At 39.1% G+C, this 27,496-nt stretch overlaps 1 protein-coding gene across 7 annotated transcripts; it reads left to right on the top strand.

Moving 5' to 3' along the window:
- Window positions 1-1,607: 1,607 nt before the first annotated feature.
- On the top strand, window positions 1,608-22,489 carry LOC113656815. 7 transcript variants are annotated; one of them, XR_007137688.1, is made up of 10 exons: window positions 1,611-1,852; window positions 3,315-3,420; window positions 4,137-4,183; window positions 4,962-5,067; window positions 5,416-5,468; window positions 5,804-5,903; window positions 21,087-21,133; window positions 21,376-21,507; window positions 21,666-21,837; window positions 21,975-22,489. XR_007137688.1 is itself a non-coding variant. In XM_047799834.1 (9 exons), exons 1-9 carry the CDS (start codon window positions 1,850-1,852, stop codon window positions 21,720-21,722), a joined length of 648 nt encoding a protein of 215 aa, XP_047655790.1. In that variant the 5' UTR covers window positions 1,608-1,849; the 3' UTR covers window positions 21,723-22,489. The 7 variants fall into 7 exon arrangements, 5 of the variants coding, with proteins under 5 accessions (XP_047655790.1, XP_047655789.1, XP_047655791.1 ...); XR_007137687.1 differs by having other exon boundaries at window positions 21,923-22,489; XM_047799834.1 differs by having other exon boundaries at window positions 1,608-1,852; window positions 5,419-5,468; window positions 21,666-22,489.
- The last annotated feature ends 5,007 nt before the right edge of the window (window positions 22,490-27,496 follow it).

Genomic DNA, 27,496 nt, shown 5'->3' with positions numbered 1-27,496 from the left:
GAATACGTAGGTCTTCAACCATCATTTGAAAATAGCCAGTTTATTCCACCACCTTGGCGTCAGAACAGATAAGAATCTTGTAGTACATTACCTCTTGTAATATTAGCCAGAGAGATGGTATGACCTGTCGAGCAGTGCGAGAAGTGATAGGGTAAGAAGTGATAGTGATAAGGCTTTGAGGTAAGAGGGAGCTGGTCTGTTTTTGGCTTTGTAGGCCAGCATCAGTGTTTTGAATCTGATGTGTTCAGCTACAGGAGCCAGTGGAGGGATCGGCAGCAGCTGGGTGGTCCGAGAACCTAAAGCCGTGCAGCTGCAGTTTGGATCATTCGGCTAGTTCTAGTGCTGGTGACATGAGAAAAAATCTCAAATATGGGAGCATGAATGATGTCTAATATAAAACATGATTTTAAAGATGGTCACTTTAGTGTTTACTTAACAATTATTAATCTTATTAAAGTGTCTGTAAACACTAGTCTGTGGGGTCAGGATGATTAAACTAAAATAAATCACACAGGAAAACATTTATATATATTCATTTGTAATCCAATTGTAACCCATACAATTCACATTACAGAAAAGGAGGAAAATATCTACTAGGTCTGAGATCACCAAACACTTAAAATAACAATTTATCCCAATATCTGGAGTCCCGGGTTTGGGGTCGCACACCAAAAAAAGTGTATAACAATAGTGTCACGATTAATCACAGGCCAATGCGGATCCATATGCAGTTACTCCTTTTAATTGACAAAAACAGGAAACAAGTAACAAGTGAACAAGCAGGCAAAACAGATCAGAACACTGAGCAGGACAAGGAACAGAGACATAAACAGACACCAGACTACATACTGAACAAAGACTCACAACAGGGAAATGAACAAACAGAGTAGATATAGGGAACAAGAACCAATCACAAGACGGAGGCAGACTAAGACAAAACACCTGGGGAAGAGAATGAGTGCAGTTAATGTCCATGGTAACAGATAGGTGGGCAGGGTTAACAATTAACAGCAGGGAAATGACAGCAGACAGAAACAAGGGGAAACACAGACAGACTCGTTACAAATAGTGTCTGCACTTATATTAAATCTAGTCTTAGTATGACTGCTTGAATAAAACGCACCAACACAGAAATTAACCTGAGTGAATAATGCATTTACTAACTTTCTTTTTAACTTAAACTGTATTTACTAACTTTTTAAAAACTTATTTAAAAATATTGCACTCTCTTGTGGAAAATATATGTGTATACCTAAATAATTGTGTAAGTAGAAAAAAATCAAAACATAAAAAATGCATTTAGAAACAGTTGAGTCGTGTGCCCCCCCCCTAAACCTGAGAAAAACTTTATAAAATAACAATAATGACACGTCTCCATGCTACAGTAATAATGATAAAAGCAAAGTTTTTCACTGTGGGGACATACAGTGTCTTTATAAGTACAATTACACTGTATTATTTGTGTCCTCTTCAAAAATTTCTCATGAGAAATTTAATATTTATTGGCCCCCCCTACTGTTACATGAAATTTACGCCCGTCTATACTTCCTGTGTGTACTGAACTTGTGGTTTATTTTCAGAGATTTCCCTTCTTCTCCCCCTCTCCCCCCCCCGCCCCGCGGTTACATGACATTTGCGCCAATGGGTACCTCAACGTTGGGGTTTCCTTTGATCGATCTCAGGGAGCACTAAGTTAATGTTTTAGCCTCTCTGACACTTCCTCGCACATACATCCACTTTGTGGGTCCTGAGATCTGTATATTTACCATATGAGATCTGCGGCTCAGGACAAACACATCACAATCATTTCTATTCACCAGCATATGAGGAGCTCCACAGCTTCAGCTACATGGTGAGGATCTGTCTAATTAAATAGAATGAAGCAAAATGAACAATTCATGTGAATAAAATCTGGTGATAATCTATATTAATATTATCAGTGTTGTACTAGAAAGCTTACTACTTGAATAAAAATACAAGTATCGTACTAGAAAAAGACTTTGGTAGAAGTGAAAGTTTCCTTTTAGAATATTACTCAAGTAAAAGTCTTAAAGTATCTGATATTTACTGTACTTAAGTATCAAAAGTCATTTTCTGATATTTAATGTACTTAAGTATTTGAAGTAAAAGTAAAAAGTAAAATTTCAGTGATCTTCAGTAGGCATAAGAGCAGGGGCGGTTTTAGGGTTTCATCTTTAGGGGTTTTAGCCCTCAGTGAGAATTTAAAACAAGAAGAGTTTTATATTATATATTATATGACTACACAGTAAGCCAAAAGTTATGGTATTATTTAAAATGGCAAAAGTGGACACCAAAATTTTATGCATGATGTAATGATGCCAGTCTTGAATCAGATCAGTTCGTGTGCATTCTCAACAAATAGTGTGTCCAATGAATGCAGTCAATAAAAAATATTCACAAGACAAAGACCAAATCTATAAATGTTATATTTATTTAGTACTGAATGGATTGTTTGCATTAATATTTTGTTTGTGCAACAACTCTGGTAATAAGAATAGTGACATTTCACTGTTTTTGGTTGCCGTCTTTGCGTATTTCCGCCGATTAATGTTGTAGATAAATGCCTCCAGCTCTGACCTGTGCTTCTCCGTTCAAATAAAGCAGACAAAGACACTTTTTTGAAAGACTACAACGCATGCGCTCTTGGATGAAACTCATGAGAAAAGCTTGCGGTTAGGTAGAACATCAAACGCTCTTCCCCGTATAGACTGTGCGGAGCGTAATGCATAGGAGCAGTGATTCCCCAAAACCCCCTTATCGCAGTCACACAAATTTCTTATGAGTTTATTTTGTAGTAACAAGTAACGAAGATTCTTAGTGGAAATATAACGGAGTAAAAGAATACATTTTATCTAGGAAATGTAGTGGATTAAAAGTGAAAGTTGACAAATTTAAATAGCGAAGTAAAGTACAGATACGTGACATTTCTACTTACGTACAGTAACAAAGAATTTGTATTCCGTTACATTACAACACTGAATATTACAGATGATTATTTAGAAATAATATCTAATACCTAGTTCCAGCTTGGTCGTGTTAGTTTACATCAATAACAGGGTTTATTTAAAGAGCCTCACAGTCAATGATCCCAGAATTTGTGGATTTAACTTTTAATTTACTTTACAATACTGTTTGAAACTTACCTAGTTATTCGTTTCAGCTTGTCTTTTGTCATTTGTGATGTTTATGAAGTGATTTTAATATTTATTAATATCACTTCATAAATATCACATCTTTTGGTTGAATGTTATAAAAATCTTAATGTGACTTGTGTATGTGTTTTTCTGTTGTAGGGGATGAAAATCAATATTTCGGCTAAAAACAGGAGCTTTGTCTTTGTCCCAGTCTTTAACAACATCACAGGAAGGTTGACTGTTAATTGTGTCACCAACAACAAGGGTAAGCGGTCTGGAGTTTGTTGGGGCAGAATCAGGGCCCCAAATTATTGTGGAGCTTCAGGAAAAATACCTTCACTAAGGCCATCCTTAAAAATATTTTGGTAACAGTATCAGTAATCAGTAACAAAAAAAAAAAGGGGTCGGTAAGTAGGTCTATATATTTTTTTTTCAAGTTTCAATGTTAAAACAAAAAAGTGATGGTGATTACTTAGGTATGACATTATTGTGAGGTCACTGACTGGGTCTTCAACCCGTACCTTCAGGCGCATCATTGCAACCTTATTTTGATGCTGGACACAGTTTTTCCAGAACTTCGTGCCAAGTTAAAGCGGTGTCGAGCTGTTCTGATGAAATTTTTAGATGTATTTGAAGAGTAAAAAAAAAATGTCTGTCTTAACGCAAATTTTACAACCGGCAAGTCGATCGGACTTATAGCAAAAATAAATAAATAAAGGAGTCAGATAAACTATTACAGTCAGAATGATGGTTAGTGTCGAAGTGTAAGATATTATTCTGATCATCAAATCCATTTCTAACGTACACCAAATGTATCACAGCAGATTTTTAATAAAGATTTATAAAGTGTTTATTTGAAACTTTTCACTTCAATTTTATAAAGGCATCGAGTCAACAGAACATCAGCTTATTTCTATAAAAATATAGTTCACAGTGACAGATAACACTTACATTTTTATCTGTGTTTTTTTCTTCCTTTAGTTCTGGAGAACTTTAATAGTGAAGAAACAGCAGAATTTCAGGCTCAGGTAAGATTTACACAACAAGCTGTAATACAGTGTGAAAGATGATTCGAGTTATAATGAATAATGGTTTTGAGGAACTGGAAATTCTTTTTTTCTTTCAATCCTCTCATGACGCTGATGAACTTACAGACGTTATTTACGTCGTACATTAAGTTTTGTGAAGATTCTGTGTCTGAAATTAAGACTGAACATTTTCCCAAATAACAAACCTTGGGTATCTAAACAGCTGAAAATGTGTCTTAACGAAAGAAAGTTTGCCTTCTGCTCCGGTGATAGAGAATTACTGTGTGAGAAAAGGACACAGCTGAGGGGGAAATTCTTAAAGAAAAATATGATTTTAAAAATAAGATTTAGGGTAATTTTCTACCTGGTAATAATGTAAGACAGGTCTGGGACGGATAGTTCTGTAAGTAATAGTCAAACTTTTATTAATGATTTGAATAGATTTTACTGCGGATTTGACACTATGGATAGCAAGATAAAATGTGATGTGAGATGTAAAAATCTTCCTGTTCAAACACCAATAGTTACTGAAGAGGCTGATGTGTTAGAGAGACTTATTAAATTAAAGCCCAGACAGTTTGACAGCCCGTCTTCTTAAAGACTCTGCCCTTCAATTAAAGGGAGTTTTTACAAGGCGCTTTCAGTCTCTTTTGGATTCATGTGCATGAAGTGATTAAATATTTCAATATTTATTAATATCACTTCATAAATGTCACATATTTTGGTTGAATGTTATAAAAATCTTAATGTGACTTGTGTATGTGTTTTTCTGTTGTAGGGGATGAAAATCAACATTACAGCTAAAAACAGGAGCTTTGTCTTTGTCCCAGTCTTTAACAACATCGGAGGAAGGCTGACTGTTAGTTTTGTCACCAGCAATAAAGGTAAGAGGTCTGGAGAAGAATCAGGGCTGAAATTATTGTGGAGCTTCAGGAAATATACCTTCACTAACACAGATATAGGCTCGCTGTAAATAAAGAGAAATTTAGTTTGGGATAGATTATTATTTATTAGCTGTAAAACTCCAACATAACAAAATGTTCTGAATGTACTGTACAGTCCACATACAAAGAAGTACTGTACACTATCTAGTGTACCTGGTGCACCTCACACATCACCTACTGTATAACTGGAACATAAGTGAGCTCACATTGACTTGGAGGAGTTGGACATATTGTATTTTTTGTATTGTTCCAGATGAAGTTGAATAATCTGCATCTCTCCATTTACAGTAGACCTGAATATTAAGAACATCGGTGTGGAAACAGCTGAACCTCAGTCTTGGGTAAGATTTAGACAGAATGTAGAATAAACTTTACCACAATGTAAATGTCCATGACTCTGATTAAAGCTGAACTGATACAGAGGTGAATATTAACAGTAAAGAGTAGGACACTGTTTTACTGTCTAGTTAATCTCAATCACAAGCAATTCAGTCCCCTGTCTATAATAATCACCTCCATGCATCCACACGTGTGTATGAGACCTGCTGAAGATCAGTAACGACTGACGCATGCTGCTGACCAAATGTTGTGTTGATGTAAAAAAGCTTTTCTCCCGTCATTTGTTTCTCCTCCCTTTTTGATGGAGGGTTTAATATTTTTCTATTCCTCCGATCAGAGATGTGATATTTCTGTTGGCGACGGAAGCAGCCTTTGTTCTCCAGTCGCTCACGACTACAGATTAACTCTGACGATCAACGATTACAGTCAGAATGATGGTTAGTGTCGAAGTGTAAGATATTATTCTGATCATCAAATCCATTTCTAACGTACATCAAATGTATCACAGCAGATTTTTAATAAAGATTTATAAAGTGTTGATGTGAAACTCTTCACTTCAATTTTATAAAGGCATCGAGTCAACAGAACATCAGCTTATTTCTATAAAATATAGTTCACAGTGACAAATAACACTTACATTTTTTATCTGTGTTTTTTCTTCCTTTAGTTCTGGAGAACTTTATTAGTGAAGAAACAGCAGAATTTCAGGCTCAGGTAAGATTTACACAACAAGCTGTAATACAGTGTGAAAGATGATTCGAGTTATAATGAATATCGTCACGGCTGTGATGCGGCTGCACACTTTACACGACAGATCAACAAACAGTAAACGAATATAGAGCTAGTGTTCAGTCCAGTGTTCGGTAACGGATCAGTAATGTAGTGTACTGCTGGTTTAATGTAATATCATCATTAATAGTTTATTCTCTCTGATTTGTGTGTTTTCTGTTGTTCAGAAGCTCGTACCACCGATGGGAGCTCCAGCACCTGGAGAACTGATCGTTAATATTACTGCTGTTAACGGAAGCAGTGTTTACTCTCCAGTGTTTAACAACTGCACAGGATCTCTGACCATCAACTTTTCTTAGGTTAGTATGGATTTGTGATGACTTTTTACACATTATCATATTTATACCACTGATTTCTTACCCGACTTCATCAGGTCATGAGAGGAGAGCGTTGTCTCCACCAAGAAAGTCTGCTACAAGAAGAGGACTGACAGGAAGCTGCAAGAGAAAAACCAGAGAAGGTGTGGGGTAGAATGAGGAGCATTTTCTCACACCTAGGAAGAGGCCATCACCATCACCCCCTCCCCACATCCCCAACCAGCTCAGTCATCACTAGTGTTGTGCAGTAACGCGTTACTGTAGCGCAGTTACTTTTGACAGTAACTATTACTGTAACGCATTACTTTTTAAATAAAGTAACTCCTTTACCATATGGTGCGTTTGTCCGTTACTTTTTAAAATTAATTCATTTTGAGTTTATCAGGATGTGAGAGAGTTCTGGTTGGATAGATTTATAGATCTCAACCTTTACTCATTTATTTTGATCACTTATGATCACTTACATAATCACGGGGAGCCTGTGCCTATCTCAGGAATCTATCTCTATCTAAGGCAGGATACACCCTGGACGGAGTGCCAACCCATCACAAGACAGACACAGTCGCATTCACTCACGCAATACCATAATATACATAATAATATACATAATATACCTAAAGTTGCCTTGGCCACCCCATGTATAAAACTCTAGTTCCGCCACTGACTGTAATATTCTTGGGTGCAGCACACATGGGGAAACGGAGGAAAGATATTAATCATGTTTTCAATACAACATCGCCCTCTGCTGGATAACTTTGTGTATAACATCCACATTACTACGGACACAAAATAAAACATTAAATTCAACATGATGTGCTGGATCAGTTATTTTTATGTGCTGCTGAATCATTAATGTGGAATTATACAGTATTATACAGTACAATTAAATTACATTTGCTGTGATTATTGTGGTAATTACTGTCAGGGTATTACATATTATTGTGTGTGTGTTACAACATCCACCCTCTAGGGGGCCTCGGAGAGTGATAGAGGCCAGAGACGAGGAAGGAGGGAGTTTGCGAGACGAAGCACATGTTTAGTGTCGTGTTATATTTATACTTGTATATACGAGTGGATATATATATATATATACACAAGACATGGTGTCAGAAGTAAACGGATAAGAGATGAAAAATGGACAAGTTTAATCCGCCTGAGAACTTCAGCTTTGACCGTCCGGAAGAATGACCAGCGTGGCGACAGATTGTCACGTTACAGGTACAGAGGTACAGATCAGTACTCTGATGTACGCCACGGGCATTGAAGCAAAAAATGTTTGCAAATCGTTGACATTTGCGGAGGGAGAAAGTGCTGAGGATTACGAGACTGTTCTGGGAAAGTTTGACGGATATTTCATGCCGAAAAGAAATGTTCTACACGAACGGGCTTGCGTCCATCATAGAGTACAGAAAGCTGGGGAAAACGCGGAGTGCTACATCAGTGCGCTTTACGAGCTCAGTGAGTACTGCGAATTCGGTGCAACCCGAAACGAACATGTAAGAGACAAACTCGTGGTAGGAATCAAGGATAAAGAAGTTTCTAGAAGAATGCAGCTTATGACAGCACTTACCCTGGAAACATTGGGGCAGATGACACGGCAGGCCGAGGATGTTACACAGCAGATCAGTCAGCAGGAGAGCCAGTCAAGGAGCAGCGTGCAAGAAGTCACCTCCAAACAGTCAACAAATGCAGCAAATAGGCCCTGGACAAGAGAGAAATACAAAAGAGGTAGTGAGAAAAGAAAAGAAGATACAGAGTGTATCCGGTGTGGTAAAACAGGACACACAGATAGCAGAAAATGTCCAGCAACAAGCTCAGAATGCAGAAGTGCAAAAGGAAAGGACAGCAAAAGATGAGAGCGACGAGAGCTTTTACCTGGGAGCAGTGAGTGACGACAATGAAAGTGATGAAGATAAATGGACTGTGTTGCTTAAGATTGGTGATACGCCCGTTAGTTTTAAGATAGACACTGGGGCTGATGTTAACGTGATACATACAGAGAGAGACATTTAGAAAGCTTCAGCGAAGCACCCAGCTCCAGCACTCAAACATAGTGCTAGATAGATAGCCCAGGGGGACCGCTGAAGTGCACAGGACAGTTTACTGCAAAAGCTGAACACAAAGGCAGAAAGTGTGACATTACCGTGTACGTGATCACAGGAGAAACTGTCGGTAATCTTCTGAGTAGAGAAACTGCTACTGAAATGGGACTGGTTAAAAGAATAGAACAATTAAGCACAGTTTTTGAAGGAGGCAGCCTGTGAAAATGCACATGCAGGAAGGGGCAGAGCCATATGCAGTGCACACTGCAAGCAGGGTACCATTACCCCATATGCCTAAAGTTCAAGCAGAACTGAAGAGAATGGAGGAACAAGGCGTAGTGGAGAGAGTCACGCAGCCTACAGATTGGTGTGCACCCATGGTTCCAGTTATGAAACCCAATGGGGCAGTGGGAATTTGTGTGGGACTGAACAAACTGAATGACAACATTAAAAAGAGAGAGATGCATGCTTCTCACTACAGAAGAAATCCTAGCTACTGTAAATTAGCCGGAGCAAGCGTCTTCACGTCCTCGGACGCAGCATCTGGATTCTGGCAGATTCCATTAAGTCATGAAAGCAGCCTGTTGACGACATTCATCACACCTATGGGACGCTACTGTTTCAAAAGACTCCCGTTCGGGATTAGAATAGCTCCAGAAATCTTCCACAGAAAAATGTGCGAGCTTCTGGGAGCCCTAAATGGAGTGGCTGTGTATATGGACGATGTTATCGTGTACGGGAAGGATGAAGCAGAGCATGACAAACACCTAAAGTGTTAAAGAGGATGGAAAGTGTGGATCTCAAACTGAATAAGGAGAAATGTGTGTTTTCTGGGGCACATAGTGGATGCACAGGGGGTCAGGGCAGACCCTGAAAAGGTACGTGCAATAAGAGACTTGTAAGAGCCTAAAAATGTAAATGAACTAAGGAGAGTGTTAGGCCTTATAAACTATATTATAAACTGAATACATTCCAAACCTGGCAACAGAAGGGGGTCCTTGTATGAACTGCTCAAGAAAAGTCACTCACAAAGATCAATCACAGAAAAGCGCATTCAGCAGCCTCAAGAAAGCACTCATTAAAGCTCCAGTTCTAGCACACTATGATCCTGGAAAAGAAACGGTGGTATCAGCAGACGCTAGCAGTTACGGAGTCGGCGGCGTGTTACTGCAAAAGGACAATAATGACTGGAAGCCGGTTGCATATTGTTCCAGACGACTCACAAGTTCAGAAACGAGGGACGCTCAAATTGAGAAGGAATGCCTTGCAGGCGTATGGGCGTGCGAAAAGTTCTCCAAATACCTAGTAGGTATGGACACATTCAAACCGATCACCGATCATAAGCCTCTAATACCGCTAATCAATAGTAAAGACTTGGACACAGTGCCAGTGAGATGACAAAGACTTCTGATGAGACTCATGAGGTTTAATGTAAAAGCGGAGTATATTATCACGCGGTCCATTAAACGTCACAGAGGACTTCTTGACAGGCGACGTGAGTTGTCATGTGAATGCAGTCGTCAAAGTCGTCTTTGTAAAAGAAGGATGGCCAGAATATACAAAAAGCGTCCCTAACAGCATACAGTGTTTTTACAAATGGAAGAGTTTCTCATCAGTGAGTGATGGACTGTTAGTGCTCCTGAATCGCATAGTCATCCCTAAAGTAATGAGACACGAGGTCCTTAACAGAATTCACGAGGGACACCAAGGATTGTGGCAATGCAGGGCAAGGGCTAAGGAGACAGTGTGGTGGCCTGGGATTTCTGAAGATCTCAGGAAAAGGATAGAAACATGCAGATTTTGCATTGAGAATAAACGTACACAACACAAAGAGCCACTACAGCCTACTCCACTGCCAGAAAGGCCATGGCAGAGAATAGCCATAGACTTGTGTATGCATCAGGGAAAACAATACCTGGTGGTGTCTGGCTATTATTCACATTATACAGAAACTTAAAGCTTTGTTCGTGAGGTTTGGCATACCTGAACAAATGGTTAGTGACAATGGACCACAGTTCACCAGTGAAGTTTGGAGAAACTTGTGTGTTATGTATGACATCCAGCACATTACGTCTAGCCCACACAATCCACAGGGAAACGGACATGCGGAATACACACACACAGACAGGCAGACTCACACACACACACATACACACACACACAGACACACACACACACACATACACACACGCATACACACACACACACATATACACACATAGACACACACATATACACACACACGCGCACACACAGACACACACACATATACACACAGACACACACAGACACACACACACACACATACACACATAGACACACACAGACACACAGATACACACGCACACACACACACACACACACACACACACACACACACACACACACACACACACACACACACAGTGGTGAGGTGAATTGCCATTATGAGGATTTTGGATGTTTGAAGTTTTCACAATGAACTATTTTTATAGTCTGTTTAACTAAACTAGGGTAAAAATAAAAATACATTAAAACTGAGTTTGTTGAGCTTTATTATTATTATTATTATTATTATTATTATTATTATTATTATGAATGATTTTATTATTAATATTTAACTTAGTAGTGTTTTAAAGTTTGTATTTTGTGAATCAAATGTGTCGACTCTTATTGATCAGTTTATGATCTTAGCCAAATGATCTGACTGAAAGGATGAGCGAATTCATGTGTGTGTGTGTGTGTGTGTGTGTCTTGTGTGTGTGTGTGTGTGTGTGTGTGTGTGTGTGTGTGTGTCAGGTACAGGTGATGTCCTGTGTGATATGGAGCAGCAGTTGAAGGTGAACTCGATGAGGATCAGGGTTCTGGAGCAGGAGAACGTGTCTCTCATTAAAACCCTGGCAAAGCTGAAAGATGCTCAGACCATCAGACTCAGTGCAGGAGATCAGACACCAGGTCCAAACTCAGGAAGCTCAGAAACGGCACGAAGAGCAACAGAAAACCCGATGTCTTCTTCCTTTTCTTCTTCCTCTTCTTCTACTGTTGCTCTTCATCATCAGACCTCTGTTGTTCCAGAACAGAAACGGCGCCCAGCTGCACGCACACACGCTGCTGTGCTTTTATTATTAAAGGAAAACTAAATCCAATCCTACATGGCCCTGTGTGAAAAAGTGTTTGCCCCCTGAACCTAATAACTGGTTCTTCTGCCCTTAGCAGCAAGAACTGCAATCGAGTGTTAGTGATAACTTACAGTGAGTCTGTTACAGCTGAGGCTGTGGAGGAATTTTGGTCCACTCATCTTTACAGAATTGATGTAATTCAGCCACATTGGAGGGTTTTTGAGCACGAACCACCTTTTTAAAGTCACGCCACAGCGTCTCAATTGGATTCAGGTCAGGACTTTGACTCGGCCACTCCAAAGTCTTCATATTGTTTTTCTTCAGCTATTCAGAGGTGGACTTGCTGGTGTGTTTTGGATCGTTGTCCTGCTGATGAACCCAAAGTTCATTGTCCTTCAGGATTTTTTGGTAGGCAGCAGAATTCATGGTTCCATTTATCACAGCTTGTATCAAGTCTTCCAGGTCCTGAAGCAGCAAAACAGCCCCAGACCATCACACTACGACCACCATGTTTTACTGTTGGTGTGAAGTTCTTTTTCTGAGATGCAGTGTTACTTTTACACCAGATGTAACAGGACACACTTTTTCACACAGGGCCGTGTGGGTTTGGATTTTGTTTTCCCTTAATTCATAAATTCATTTAAAAACTGCATGTTGTGTTTACTTGTGTCATCTTTCACTAATATTTACATTTGTTTGATGATCTGAAACATAAAAAGAAAAAGAAAATAAGGAATTTTTTTTCAAACCACTGTATTCTGTCAATCAACATTAAAAAAATGACAGATGACAGATCTCTGTATAACAGACAGACACACCCATTGTTCCTTGTAGAAAAATACCATTGACAGCCAACTCACCCTGCTTCTAAAATTCAGCCTCAGTTTATGTAATCATGAAAGTCTTTTTGTCTGAATGAAACTGTGGATTGTGTTTGTGTGTCTGTGTGAGACAGAGAGAAAGAGAGAAATGACAATGTAATTTTCACTGTTTATAAGAAGTGAGATGTTTGTGGCTTGTGGCAGCTCCTTCATAATGTGACGAAGCCTTAAAAAGCCTTAAAAGAAGAAGCCTTAGGTTGGGTACACACACCTGATTAAACCGGGGATTTGTTTGTTTGTTAATAGACAGCAATAACCCAGGGGATAATCAATTAATAAACCTGTGGTTCTGTGTACAGGATATTCATTCAGTAAATTACTAAAAAAATACATTTGTTCCTCTTTTCACCTTTTGGGTGCTTCCTGTTTGGTTCACCACATCGTATCACTGCGTATTCAACTTAATGCAAACTTAAATGCCATTCATTAATTGTTTATGAGGCTGTTAAAGAGACATGCTGTAGGCTGATTGTGAGAAGGAGCAAGTAGGCAACAGGAAGTAGTTCTGGAGTTTATAAAGATTGATATGCTCTTAAAGCTGTCATAACCTGACAGTTATAACAATGCATTCCATTATAAACAAGAATAAACCAAGTAATAAACAATTACTGAAGTTATGGTTCATGCTGGAAAAGGTGACGCAAACAGACAACACAAAACACTACAGGACAAATACACAAAATAACAGTGATTAGTGTGAATTCTGTATATTATACAGTACAATTGATTAAAGTAGAGGATTCTGAACAAAGGGTTATAGATAATGTGTAATAGATTTTGTTTTTTAAAATAGTTTAAACATTGTTCAAAGTTACAATGAAAAAGTTTCCAAAGTTTTAATTAAATGCAAAAAAACAGGGAAAGAAGTGCTAGTTAAAGTGTCTCATGAATAAGTAGGTCTTCATCCGTCATTTGAATATAGCCAGTGGCTCAGCTGTCCGGACCCCTAGGGGAAGTTTATTCCACACTTACATTTACACTAAAGCCTTCAGGTCACAAACAGTAGTGTAACACATTTACATTCAGGTGAACATCCCTGAGATGACGAGTTGTGATCTAAACTTTTAAAGCTTTTCTCCTCCCCACACCGCCTCAGGACAAACACTTCACTATCATTTCTATACAGCAGCATATGAGGAGCTCCACAGCTTCAGATACACGGTGAGGATCTTTTATCTGTCTAATTAAATATAATGAAGCAAAATGAAGCAATTCATGAGGATAAAATCTGGTGATAATCTATATTAATATTACAGATGGTTATTTAGAAATAATATCTAATACCTAGTTCCAGCTTGGTCGTGTTAGTTTACATCAATTACAGGGTTTAATTAAAGAGCCTCACAGTCAATGATCCCAGAATTTGTGGATTTAACTTTTAATGTACTTTACAACACTGTTTGAATCTGTAACGTCGCGGTGACTGTCAGACAAACCCGCGGCCACCAGCGCTTATCGCCGTTAGTCTTCAGTCCTGTGGTTATAATTAGCGCAACTCGGTGAGAGATGGTGATAGGTGAGGTGGTATAATTTGCAGTGATGGTGATGGGTGTAAAAACACATTCCACAGCCAGAGCAGACAGTTTAGATTGCCTGCAGTTGTGTTGATGGCTATTGGGTGTAGCCTGTCATCATCATTCCGCTCGAGTGAAGATAGAGCCGATAAGGCATATTGTTCCTAAGCCATGGTGTCTAATATTATGGAAGTAGATGAAAAGTATAAAAAATAAGGCATGACCCAGTCTATTCTAGTCAGATCTGACTAGAACAAAAAATATGTATAACCAAAAATAATAATAAAAATATGTATAATAATTTAGAATCCAGTCACTGGTGATTTAATCATACGCATGCATGTATAATCTAATCAAATGGAAGAACAGGCACTGAGCACTGGCAGAATATTTACTGTGCACAGTAGGATGAAAAATCAGAAGACCAATAAAAAGTGTTAAACAAAAAGAATAAAAAGGCTTATCTTATGAAGTAACCCAGGTAGTAGATACACACATATACACACTTATTTTGAGGGTCAGGAACAAATTGTGCAAGTTTCAGGAATTATCTGGTTTATGTAGAAGTATAAACTGCTACCTGAAAGTGTATTATTTGTCTGAAACTGGCTTTGGCTTGGCGTGCGTATATGTGTGTGTGTGTGTGTGTGTGTGTGTGTGTGTGTGTGTGTGTGTGTGTGTGTGTGTGTGTGTGTGTGAGACAGAGAGAGAGATGAGAGAGATAAAGGAAGAGGAATTACTCATTTTTCACTGTTTTGTAGAAGTGAGCTGCTTTTTGTGGCTTGTGGCATCTCCTTCATAATGTGAACCTTAAAAGCCGGAAAAAGGAAATGGTGAATGTTGGATAAAACTGTGGTCTGTACTGCACAACAGATGAAAAGGCGGAACCTAACGGTGCCCGAGTATTAATAATCACAGCCTTTTTTTCGCACTCGGCTGCACTGAATCTGGATGTTGGATTGTTTTGCTGACTTTGATGCTGAGGACATAATCTGAGAAGGTTACTTTGAAGATTTTCTGTTCTTGTGCAACAATAAAGTTGGGACTTCTCATTTGTGAGTTCAGTTGGGGCTTCTCACTTCTCACTTGTGAGTCTCATTTCAAGTGGTGAGACTGCAATTATTTGGCTACTGACTGTAGTGGATGCAGAACAGGGAAGAGTCTTTGTTTCTTACCCTGAGAGATGGTGGGACCAGTGAAGCAGTGGTAGTAGGTCTGATGGTGCGAGGTGCAGTGTGAGGAGTGACGAAGGCTTTGAGGTAAGACGGAGCTGCTCTGTTTTTGGCTTTGTAGGTGTAACCTTTGGCTAACGTATAAAAATAAAAAGAACCGACTACATCACCTGGTTATTTTATTCACCCAGGAAAATAGGTTAAACCCCAAAAGAAGAATTAAACCAAAAAGAAATTACAATAATATGAAGGACCCTGATGGTTCGTATGGGATTAAAGACAGAGACGTGACTGTCCAAAAATAGTACACATTTATTTTACAACAATCATTTGCTCTTAAAAATACTTTCAAATATCATGTACAGTTTACCAGTTATTTGCCCACAAGTGATAAGATCCTTCTGTTAAAGTGTATCGGTTGCGTTCGGTAAATGTGAAAAGCACCGAAGCTGCTTAACAGAGCAGGAATACAAAACCGGTTAATGCAATAAAACACACTCTGTAAATCAGCGGTTTACCTCCGCTACGTAGAAACGGAGTAAAGTTGATAAACCGCTCCGGCTCTGCATCAGCTCTGAGGAATGTGCATAAAAACTAACAGCAGCTCGCACTTCCCCGATTAATCCTTTGCAAAAAGAACCCACAATAAAGTTTCTTACCTCACAAACGAGATTAAACTATAGACACGAATTGCGTAGCCCCAGGGGTGCTCAGTGTCAAAGCGCAGCTCCGCTTGAATGAATGCGCGTCTTCCGACCCGAAATCCCCCCATTAAAATAAAAACCTAAATAAATAAAGATATTTAACTGGTCACATAGGCAAGCATCAGTGAAAAAATAAGTGAAACCTAATCAGAGAAAGCGAATACAAATACAAATTATACATTAAGATATAGTTAATAATACAGGAACGAACTCGCTATAACACTTGAAAAATTCAGTTCTTCTTATTGATAACTCTTAGTGTATCAATTAAATATTAATTTTTTTTATCAGAAATTCTGTACCTGGCTTTAAGTATTTTTGTTGATGGATATATATAATTGTTCTGTAAACGTAAATCATCGTTTCAGACGGATTTTGTTTTTTAAATGAACAAATAACACGTTTCATTATAAACTGAAACAATATTGACTCAATTTTAACTAGAAATCAGATGATCCAGGCAGATGATCCTCTACCTTCAGGTCATAGACAGTAGTGTAACACAGGTACATTCAGGTAAACATCCCTGAGATTAAAAGTAGCGATAAAAAATGCGGGGCACACACACAGATGGAGAGAGGGAGCGAGAGAGAGAGAGAGAGAGAGAGAGAGAGAGAGAGAGAGAGAGAGAGATGACGCAGAGAGAGCGCGAGAGAGGGAGGACGCAGAGAGAGAGAGAGAGAGAGAGAGAGAGAGAGAGAGAGAGAGAGAGAGAGAGATGACGCAGAGAGAGAGAGCGCGAGGGAGAGAGAGCGCGAGAGAGGGAGGACGCAGAGAGAGAGAGGGAGGGAGGGAGGGAGGGAGGGAGGGAGGACGCAGACAGAGACAGGACAGACACTTCACGGCTCAGGACAGCATATGAGGAGCTTCAGCTACATGGTGAGGATCTTTTATCTGTCTAATTAAATATAATGAAGCAAAATGAACAATTCATGTGAATAAAATCTGGTGATAATATATATTAATATAACAGATGGTTATTTAGAAATAATATCTAATACCTAGTTATAGCTTGGTCGTGTTAGTTTACATCAATTACAGGGTTCAATTAAAGAGCCTAACTGTCACGATGTGACACGGTGAGACAAGGCGAGTGAGGATCCAAATGCAGTTTAAGGTTTTAATTGACAAAACACAAACAAACAGTAGGCAGGCAAAACAGATCGGGACACTGAACAGGAATAGAGAACGACACAGACCAAATACAAGCACAAACACAACGACCAACCACCGGGAAGTGAACAGACAGAGTAGATATAGAGGACAGGAGCCAATAACAAAGCAGAGACGATTAGAGACAAAGACAAGACACCTGGGGAAGAGATGGAATGTGATTAGTGTCCATGGTGAGCAATGAGTGGGCGGGGCAAAACAATTAATACCAGGGAGAGACGGCAGACAGAAACAAGGGGAAAACACAGACAGACACATTACACTAACAGTCAGTGATCCCAGAATTTGTGGATTTAACTTTTAATTTACTTTACAATACTGTTTGAATCTGTAACTTGGCGGTGACGGTCATACCCACCCGCTTCGAATGTTATCACACTATTGAATGGATGTTATCAGTGTGATAACATTCGAAGCGGGTGTCATACCGGAGAGCAGAGCCGTTTGTTTTCAGGCATGTATAGCTATAATTAGCGCAACTCGCGATGCCGCGGTCATTCATGCGATTTGACTGTACACTATATGTGGATTGTCCCACTCGCGCAAACCGCACTATTGATCGCTGCTATGGAAATATTTCTAATGCATATAAAGCGATATGTAGGGATTCTGTAGGGAAGTCTGATCACAACGTCATTCACCTCCTTCCAAAGTATAAGACTGCGGTGTTACTAAGCAAACGCAGGTTTTGTCGGAGAGCTGTAAAGAGCAACTGTATGACTGTTTTGAGGAAAATAACTGGGACATTTTTTTCAATCCTATCAGGACGATGATAAACTTACAGACGTTATTACGTCATTATGTTTTGTGAAGATTCTGTGTCTGAAATTAAGACTGTGAACATTTTCCCAAATAACAAACCTTGGGTAACTAAACAGCTGAAAATGGGTTTTAACGAAAGAAAGTTTGCCTTCTGCGCTGGTGATAGAGAATTACTGTGTGAGAAAAGGACACAGCTGAGGGGGAAATTCTTAAAGAAAAATATGATTTTAAAAATAAGATTTAGGGTAATTTTCTACCTGCTAATAATGTAAGACAGGTCTGGGACGAACTTAATACATTAATGTGCAGGAATAATAAAAGGGAGGATAGTTCTGTAAGTAATAGTCAAACTTTTATTAATGATTTGAATAGATTTTACTGCAGATTTGACACTATGGATAGCAAGATAAAATGTGATGTGAGATGTAAAAATCTTCCTGTTCGAACACCAATAGTTACTGAAGAGGCTGATGTGTTAGAGAGACTTAGGAAATTAAAGCCCAGACAGTTTGACAGCCCGTCTTCTTAAAGACTGTGCCCTTCAATTAAAGGGAGATGATGCAGACGATGACTTTAGTTGGCCAACTGGATAAAACTGACCCTGCACTGGACATTAACTACTTAGAGTATATTAAAGATCTTGAAACATGGTGCTGTTTTATCAGTTAGAAATCAATGTGGACAAGACAAAAGAAAATCATCATGGTCAAAAAACTAGACATGAAAACTGAGCCAATTTTACTTAAGGGACAAAGAGTTGAGATTGTGGACAGTTTTAAATATCTTGGATTGATTCCGGACTCCCAGATGAGTTTTACTGATTATACAGAGGACATTTTTAAAATATGTTCACAGCGACTTTTTCAGTGGTCTTTGCCTTCCATCAGATCCTGTGGCACTGGGCTACCATTTGGTCTGCCGAATGTATATAAGTATATATTCACAATTACAAGCTAATCCCTGCACTTTCCCCTTGTTTATATTTGCCCTGCTTTGATCCCATCCTGTCATCACTCCCTACCCAGCCACACACTTTCTCTATCTGCCCCAGACACCTGTCCGATTTCCTATCCCCTACTCCTGAGGATAACGGGCCGGACCCGGTACCACCTCCTCCGAGTGGAACCGAATTCCCCCATAACAGAAACCTATCTAGTTATTCGTTTCAGCTTGTCTTTTGTCATTTGCTCAAAACCTGGTTATTTGAAGTGATTAAATATTTTAATATTTATTAATATCACTTCATAAATATCACATATTTTGGTTGAATGTTATAAAAATGTTAATGTGACTTGTGTATGTGTTTTTCTGTTGTAGGAGATGAAAATCAACATTTCAGCTAAAAACAGGAGCTTTGTCTTTGCCCCAATCTTTAACAATATCACAGGAAGGTTGACTGTTAATTGTGTCACTAACAATAAAGGTAAGAGGTCTGGAGTTTGTTGGAGCAGAATCAGGGCTGAAATTATTGTGGAGCTTCAGGAAATATACCTTCACTAACACAGATATAGGCTCGCTGTAAATAAAGAGAAGTTTAGTTTGGGATAGATTATTATTTATTATCTGTAAAGCTCCAACATAACAAAATGTTCTGATACGTTCTGAATGTACTGTACAGTCCATACAACATACAAAGAAGTACTGTACACTACCTAGTGTACCTGGTGCACCTCACACATCACCTACTGTATAACTGGAAGATAATTGAGCTCACATTGACTTGGAGGAGTTGGACATATTGTTTTTTTGGTATTGTTCCAGCTGAAGTTGAATAATCTGCATCTCTCCATTTACAGTAGACCTGAATATTAAGAACATCGGTGTGGAAACAGCTGAACCTCAGTCTCGGGTAAGATTTAGACAGAATGTAGAATAAACTTTACCACAATGTAAATGTCCATGACCAGGGGCGGTTCTAGGGGGTTTGGCCCTCAGTGAGAATTTAAAACAAGAAGAGTTTTATATTATATATTATATAACTACATAGTAAGCCAAAAGGCACACTCTGCCTCCCTCACTGTCTTTATGACTTTCTCCACCTTTCTTTCCTTCCTGTTCTTCAGCATTTACGTTTTTTAAAAAAAAACGTCGTATATCCATCTATAAAAAAAAGAATGTCTTTGAATGTGATTTGACTGATTTGTGTGTGTGCTTTACTAAATTTGTGTGAGCACTAGTCAGATTTTCCCAAATGTAAACATTACAATCTTGATTTAGAAATGTTTCATTTGTGAGTCAATACTCAATTACTTCAGTTAGCAAAGAATAAGCAAACTAGCGAAGGGAATTATGAGCTACTGTATATGATTAACTAAAATTCATTTTGGTAGACTTTGATAACACTGAAAGCAGGGCAGGATAACAAGGTAAACACATTATAACGGTCTTTGCGGTTTTCAGCACACTAACATTATGGAGAAGTGCCTCCAGCTCTGACTGCGCGTGCCCGTGCTTCTCCGCTCAAATCAAGCAGACAGCTGATGACGCACTTTTGAAATACCGTACGCGCGTAAAAGCAAAGTAAAAAAAAAATCCGCTCTTGGATCAAACTGATAAATAATTTTCTTTACCATCGACGACATATCCTGCATTTTAACATAATTTTTATTTTTTATTTTTGACAGTAAAAATTCTCTAGTTTTAGGGTGGCTGAGATCACAGACAGGGGGCTGGAACCACCCTAAAGAAGGGCTAGAACCGCCCCTGTCCATGATTAACGCTGAACTGATACAGAGGTTGAAGATCAGCTGACTGAATGTTGTGATATATAAAAGCTGTCGTTTGTTTCTCCTCCCTTTTTGATGGAGGGTTTAATATTTTTCTATTCCTCCGATCAGAGGTGTGATATTTCTGTTGGTGACGGAAGCAGCCTTTGTTCTCCAGTCGCTCACAACTGCAGAGGAACTCTGACGATCAACTATTACAGTCAGAATGATGGTTAGTGTCGAAGTGTAAGATATTATTCTGATCATCAAATCCATTTCTAACGTACATCAAATGTATCACAGCAGATTTTTAATAAAGATTTATAAAGTGTTGATGTGAAACTTTTCACTTCAATTTTATAAAGGCATCGAGTCAACAGAACATCAGCTTATTTCTATAAAAATGTAGTTCACAGTGACAGATAACACTTACATTTTTTATCTGTGTTTTTTCTTCCTTTAGTTCTGGAGAACTTTAATAGTGAAGAAAGAGCAGAATTTCAGGCTCAGGTAAGATTTACACAACAAGCTGTAATACAGTGTGAAAGATGATTCGAGTTATAATGAATATCGTCACGGCTGTGATGCGGCTGCACACTTTACACGACAGATCAACAAACAGTAAACGAATATAGAGCTAGTGTTCAGTCCAGTGTTCAGTAACGGATCAGTAATGTAGTGTACTGCTGGTTTAATGTAATATCATCATTAATAGTTTATTCTCTCTGATTTGTGTGTTTTCTGTTGTTCAGAAGCTCGTACCACCGATGGGAGCTCCAGCACCTGGAGAACTGATCGTTAATATTTCTGCTGTTAACGGAAGCAGTATTTACTCTCCAGTGTTTAACAACTGCACAGGATCTCTGACCATCAACTTTTTTCAGGTTAGTATGGATTTGTGCTGCATTAAACCAGAATTGGAGATACAATACGTAGTTGAGGAACCCAGAGGAAACCTATCTCTCCTGAGAAATACGTACAAGTGATGACTGTTTACACATCACCTTATTTATATCACTGATTTCTTACCTGACTTCATCAGGTCATTAGAGGAAAGCGTTGTCTCTGCCAGGAAAGTCTGCTACAAGAAGAGGACTGACAGGAAGCTGCAAGAGAAAAACCAGAGAAGGTGTGGGGTAGAATGAGGAGATCATCACCATCACCCCCTCCCCATATCCCCAACCAGCTCAGTCAACACCATCGTGACCTTCCAGGTGAGAAGGCAGCTCATGAAGACCAGGATTACCATCACTAGAGGACCAGACATCATAATCTCCATGGTGCTAAATGTGTGTGCAGGCTAACTGACAGGAGCGTTTCTGCATCTTTTGGTTTCTCACTGAGGTTAAAGAAGGTGACTAATATCTGAAGGACATCCTGGAAATTCCCCGTACCCAAGAAAGGACATCGCAGAACTCAAACCTGTGGCCTAAACATGACATGTACAGTAAGGAGGACCCTCGAGAGCCTGGTTCTGCAGCTCCTTGGGCCCCTGGCACAGGACGGTCTGCACTACAATTCAGGGAAAATGCAAGAGTATTTATTTATATATTTATTTTTTGACCAAATGTTTCCTTTCATGCTTTTTAATTCCGAAGTCACAATGAATTCAAATTCTGACTGTAAATACAAAAACTATGGAATGCACTTCAATGACAATATTAAGTGATTAATTATTAGTAATTGATTAGATTGCAGTGATTAACGAGATTCATTCATGAATTAAATATCGATCGTTAAAACATCCATATTATGATTTCAGAACTATCAACCGGTCATGTGTTCAATACAACATCGCCCTCTGCTGGACAATTTTGTGTATAACATCCACATTATTACAAACACAAAATAAAACATTAAATTCAACATGATGTGCTGGATCAGTTATTTTTATGTGCTGCTGAATCATTATTGTGGAATTATACAGTATTATACAGTACAATTAAATTACATTTGCTGTGATTATTGTGGTAATTACGACCAGCATTATTCATGCAGTAATATATTGACAAATGTTATTATATGCTTGTAAGATTTTCTCTTGTTTTTGTGTTGCAACGTTACGTTCGTTGTATTGACTAAACTCAGATGAATTGACTTAATATAAATGAATTCATCTTGGAGAAGTACATGAGATCAGAGACCAGCTACATCGATGATGCAACCGTCTCCAAGACCAGGTGTGTGAGTGGCACTGAAGACCAGAGACTCCACCTTCAGAGCAGGTAAAAATGTGGCCTTAAAAGCAGCAAGGGCCAAACTGTCCCGATCCATCAGAGGGGCAAAGCACAATTCCACACACTCACTTCCAGGACAGCGACAGTGTATGTGTCAGAGCATCCAGGTGATCACTTACTACAGGGCAACTTCACCTGCCCGTGACAGCGATGCCTCCCTCCCAGATGCCCCGAGAGACTTTTCTGCCAGTTTGAGGCACAGAAGCACGTCACTGCAAGGAGGACTCTGGCTTCCTTATACACTATAAACATAAAGTCTTTAACACCCTATGTAGTGCAATACATGTCTCCACTAGGGAGTGTAACCCGTGTCATGTGACCATAAAAAGATGGAAAAACAGATCAGTCAGGTCACGTCTTATCACGTCACCATGGTCCTGAACAAAGAAATGACATTTTGCTCCGACATGCACGAGCTATACAGATGTACATTTGTTATATTGTTGTGTTCCACATTTTTATTTAATAATAATTAGTATATATTATATAATAATAATTATATTCAGTTGAGTTGAAATCCTCTGAATGGTTTAAGGTGGTAAAGACACTAACAGTAGTGGATGTTCGAAGCTGGTGAGGATTACCGACTGTTCCAGGGAGAGGATGAACATCCTGCTGCTGAGTGCAGGCTCCAGGGGGCCGACCTGAGAAGCGTCTGGTCCTGCTGCCTTAAAGAGATTTAAATTGGCCACATTTCTGTTAGAGGCAAAGCAAGGAAAAGTCAAGTTTAAGAAATGAGATTTTGTGTATAAGGGTGTGTGTGTGTGTGTGTGTGTGTGTGTGTGTGTGTGTGTGTGTGTGTGTGTGTGTGTGTGTGTGTGAGTGTGTGTGCTGGTTCATTATGTGCTCAGCCTCAAGTTCAGCTCCCTTAACTTCCACGTCAGTCTTGTCCTTAACTTCCCCTTCAGCTTCCGCCACATCTTCTGCCTCGGCTTCTGTTTCCACTTCAGCTATAGCCTCAGCTTCATCCATCCTCTACTCTGTAGTCCACAGAAGTGTTAGTCAAACCTTGTGGCAGCTTTAAAATGTGCTCAGTGTTATATGTATGGACCTTTTTACTGTTAATATTGTTTAGTAAACTCTAGCACATCTGGCTGAATTTATTCACCAGCTTCTTATATTGCTTCTAGCTTAAAGGAACCAGAACTTACATTCTCATGCCTGAAGATGGCGCTATTAAGCGTAATAAAATCACTAATAATAACATAAACAAGTTAAATCACTGGGTATGTGATGGGAACACGGGATTTTTGTGTACATGGAGTAAATAATAACCTCAGAAATATCTACAATCCCTCAAACTATTATATTAAATGGAGTTTGGAGTCTTTATTGTGTTAGTTTCAGTCAGATGAAAATTTATTTTTACATTGATTTAATGTTTGCAAGTTTAAATTAAGTATATATATATAAATTTTACCTTAAATTCTAAAGTTTTCACTTTAACAAAAAGTTGAGAGAGTTACATTACTTAGCCTTACAATCATTTTTTTAAAGGAAACGGGGAAAGATATTAATCATGTGTTCAATACAACATCGCCCTCTGCTGGACACCATCCACATTACTACGGACAAAAAATAAAACATTAAATGCAACATGATGTGCTGGATCAGTTATTTTTACGTGCTGCTAAATTATTAATGTGGAAATGATTATACAGTAAAAAAAATAAATACCATTTGATTATTGTGTGATTATTGTGGTAATTACGACCAGCATTATTAATGCAGTAATATATTGACGATTGTTATAAGATTATAAGATTTTCTCTTGCTTTTGTGTTGCAATGTTACATCCGTTGAATTGACTAGTGTGTGTGTGTGTGTGTGTGTGTGTGTGTGTGTGTGTGTGTGTGTGTGTGTGTGTGCTGGTTATGTGCTCAGCCTCAGGTTCAGCTCCCTTAACCTCCACATCAGTCTTGTCTTTAACTTCTCCTTCAGCTCCCACATCTTCTGCCTCGGCTTCTGTTTCCACTTCAGCTTCAGCTTCTGCCTGAACTTCTGCCTCAGCTTCAGCTTTTCTCTCAACTTCTTCTGAACAAAATCAGACGATTCACATTTCAGATGTCACATAATGTTTGGATTACACAGCAGCACGTTTAGTCACAAACTCATCTGGAGTTTAATCCTTTTTACTCATCTGCTGAAACATAACTCTGTAACATTACCTTCTCTTTCTGACTAAAGACCGAAGGCCACCTGATATTTCATGTTTCTGAACATTTCAAGAAAACTGTCTGTTTTATAGATAAATTATATTTAGGTTCCATGTGTACAGATCCAGAGAGAAGTTTCTCCTCATGATAAATCTCAGGAACTCATGTGTTGGACTTTTCCACACCAGCCTAGTGTTAGTCAAACCTTGTGGCAGCTTTAACATGTGCTCAGTGTTATATATATGGACCTTTTTACTGTTAATACTGTTTAGTAAACTCTAGCACATCTGGCTGGATTTAACTTTTTATTCACCAGCTTCTTATGTTCCTTCTAGCTTAAAGGAAGCAGAACTTACATCCTCATGCCAGTAGATGGCGCTATTAAGTGTAATAAATAATAATATTAATATTAATAATAAAGGGGATGTGATGGGAACATGGGATTTTTGTGTACATGGAGTAAATAATAACCTCAGAAATATCTACAGTCTCCCAAACTATTATATTAAATGGAGTTTGGAGTCTTTAGTGTGTTAGTTTCAGCCAGATGAAGATTTATATTAGAGCACAAAGTAAAAAAGTATGAAATTGTCGAGTAAGAAGGTGAAATGTAGAACAGTGTGTTTGACTGTAATGTTTTAAATCCTCAAAAAGTAGAACAGTAGAAACTACATAATAAACTACAATCATCACCTTTATACTCATCATTATTACGTTTATTTGGTGTCTTTATCAGGTATAATGTGAGTTACACAGAGAGTAATGTTGAACTTCATGTGGAAGATAAAAGTACACATCATGTGACTTATGTAAGAATTTACACACGTGTCTGTCGTGAACGCTTCAGACGATTGGCCACATTTCCTCTTGTTCCTGTCACATCTCTGATAATGTCACACAAGAGACTGATTACTTCTCCCAGCTAAGACAAGCAGTTATAAGTAAAACAATGATAAATAAGAACACAGGAGTTCTGAACAAAAGCATCTGAACACAAACCCTGTAATTATACACATGAATGTTAAAACCTCCAGGCAGAATTACGATTGCAACATAAAGCATTTGCCCTAAAGCAAACTTTGATAATGTCACAGCTACCAGGGGCAGCTGTCACTCTCTCTCTCTCTCTCTCTCTCTCTCTCTCTCTCTCTCTCTCTCTCTCTCTCTCTCTCACACACACACACACACACTCTCTCTCTCTCTCTCTCTCTCTCTCTCTCTCTCTCTCTCTCTCTCTCTCTCACACACACACACACACACACACTCTCTCTCTCTGTGTCTCTGTCTCTGTCTCTGTCTCTCTCTCTCTCTCTCTCTCTGTCTCTGTCTCTGTTTCTCTCTGTCTCTCTCTCTCTCTCTCTCTCTCTCTCTCTCTCTCTCTCTGTGTTTCTCTGTCTCTGTTTCTCTCTGTCTCTCTCTCTCTCTCTGTCTCTCTCTCTATCTCTATCTCTCTCTCTCTCTGTCATTCAGTCTGTCTGTCTGTCTGTCTGTCTGTCTGTCTCTCTCTCTCTCTCTCTCTCTCTCTCTCTCTCTCTCACACACACACACACACACACACACACACACACACACACACACACACACACACACACACACACACACACACACACACACACACACACACACACAGGGACAGTAGCACTTTCCTCCTAGATTGTCTTCTCTCTCTCTCTCTCTCTCTCTCTCTCTCTCTCTCTCTCTCCCTGTCTCTGTTCTCTCTCTCTCTCTCTCTCTGTTCTCTCTCTCTCTCTCTCTCTCTCTCTCTCTCTCTCTCACACACACACAGTCAGGGACAGTACAGTAGCCACTATATCCACTCCTCTAGTTTGTCTTATCACTCTCTCTCCTCTCTCTCCTCTCTCTCTCCTCTCTCTATCTCTCTCTCTCTCTCTCTCTCTCTCTCACACACACACACACACACACACACACAAACACACACACACTCACACACACACACACACACACACACACACACACACACACACACACACACACACACACACACACACACACACACACACACACACACACTAGTGAGCCACTTTCCTCCTAGTTTGTCTTCTCGCCCTTTCACGCTGAATAGAAGCACGTGCTCTGATTAAGCAGAAAATGGAGGAAAGATCCACGAAAATAAAGATGAACTAAACATCTCATAGCCTTAGATTGTCTCAGGAAAGCAGTGCACGAGGCAGTGACTCGACTCACCCTGACTGAAAAGTGTCTCCGTTATATTTCAGACTGGAAATTCTCCCTTGACTCGTTCTGATCTGTTTACATTCTGAAGCTGCAGGTAATTTAAAGGGCGAGGCTTTAAATATACTGAGCCGTGTTAAGTGGATGGGAGTGAACGTTATTAACATCATGTTTATAGCACGCCTTATTTCTCTATTTGTTCTAAAAGCCTGTGAGCAGTGTGTATTAGTTTCTGGTCTGTTTTTTCTGCAGCTCTTTAACAGAAACTCCACAGAAATCTCCAACAA

The sequence above is a fragment of the Tachysurus fulvidraco genome, chromosome 14 (assembly GCF_022655615.1).
Source record: "Tachysurus fulvidraco isolate hzauxx_2018 chromosome 14, HZAU_PFXX_2.0, whole genome shotgun sequence".
NCBI classification, from domain to species: Eukaryota; Metazoa; Chordata; class Actinopteri; order Siluriformes; family Bagridae; genus Tachysurus; species Tachysurus fulvidraco.
The sequence above is the reverse complement of the archived record's forward strand: the minus strand, read 5'-3'. Positions and strand labels throughout refer to the sequence as shown.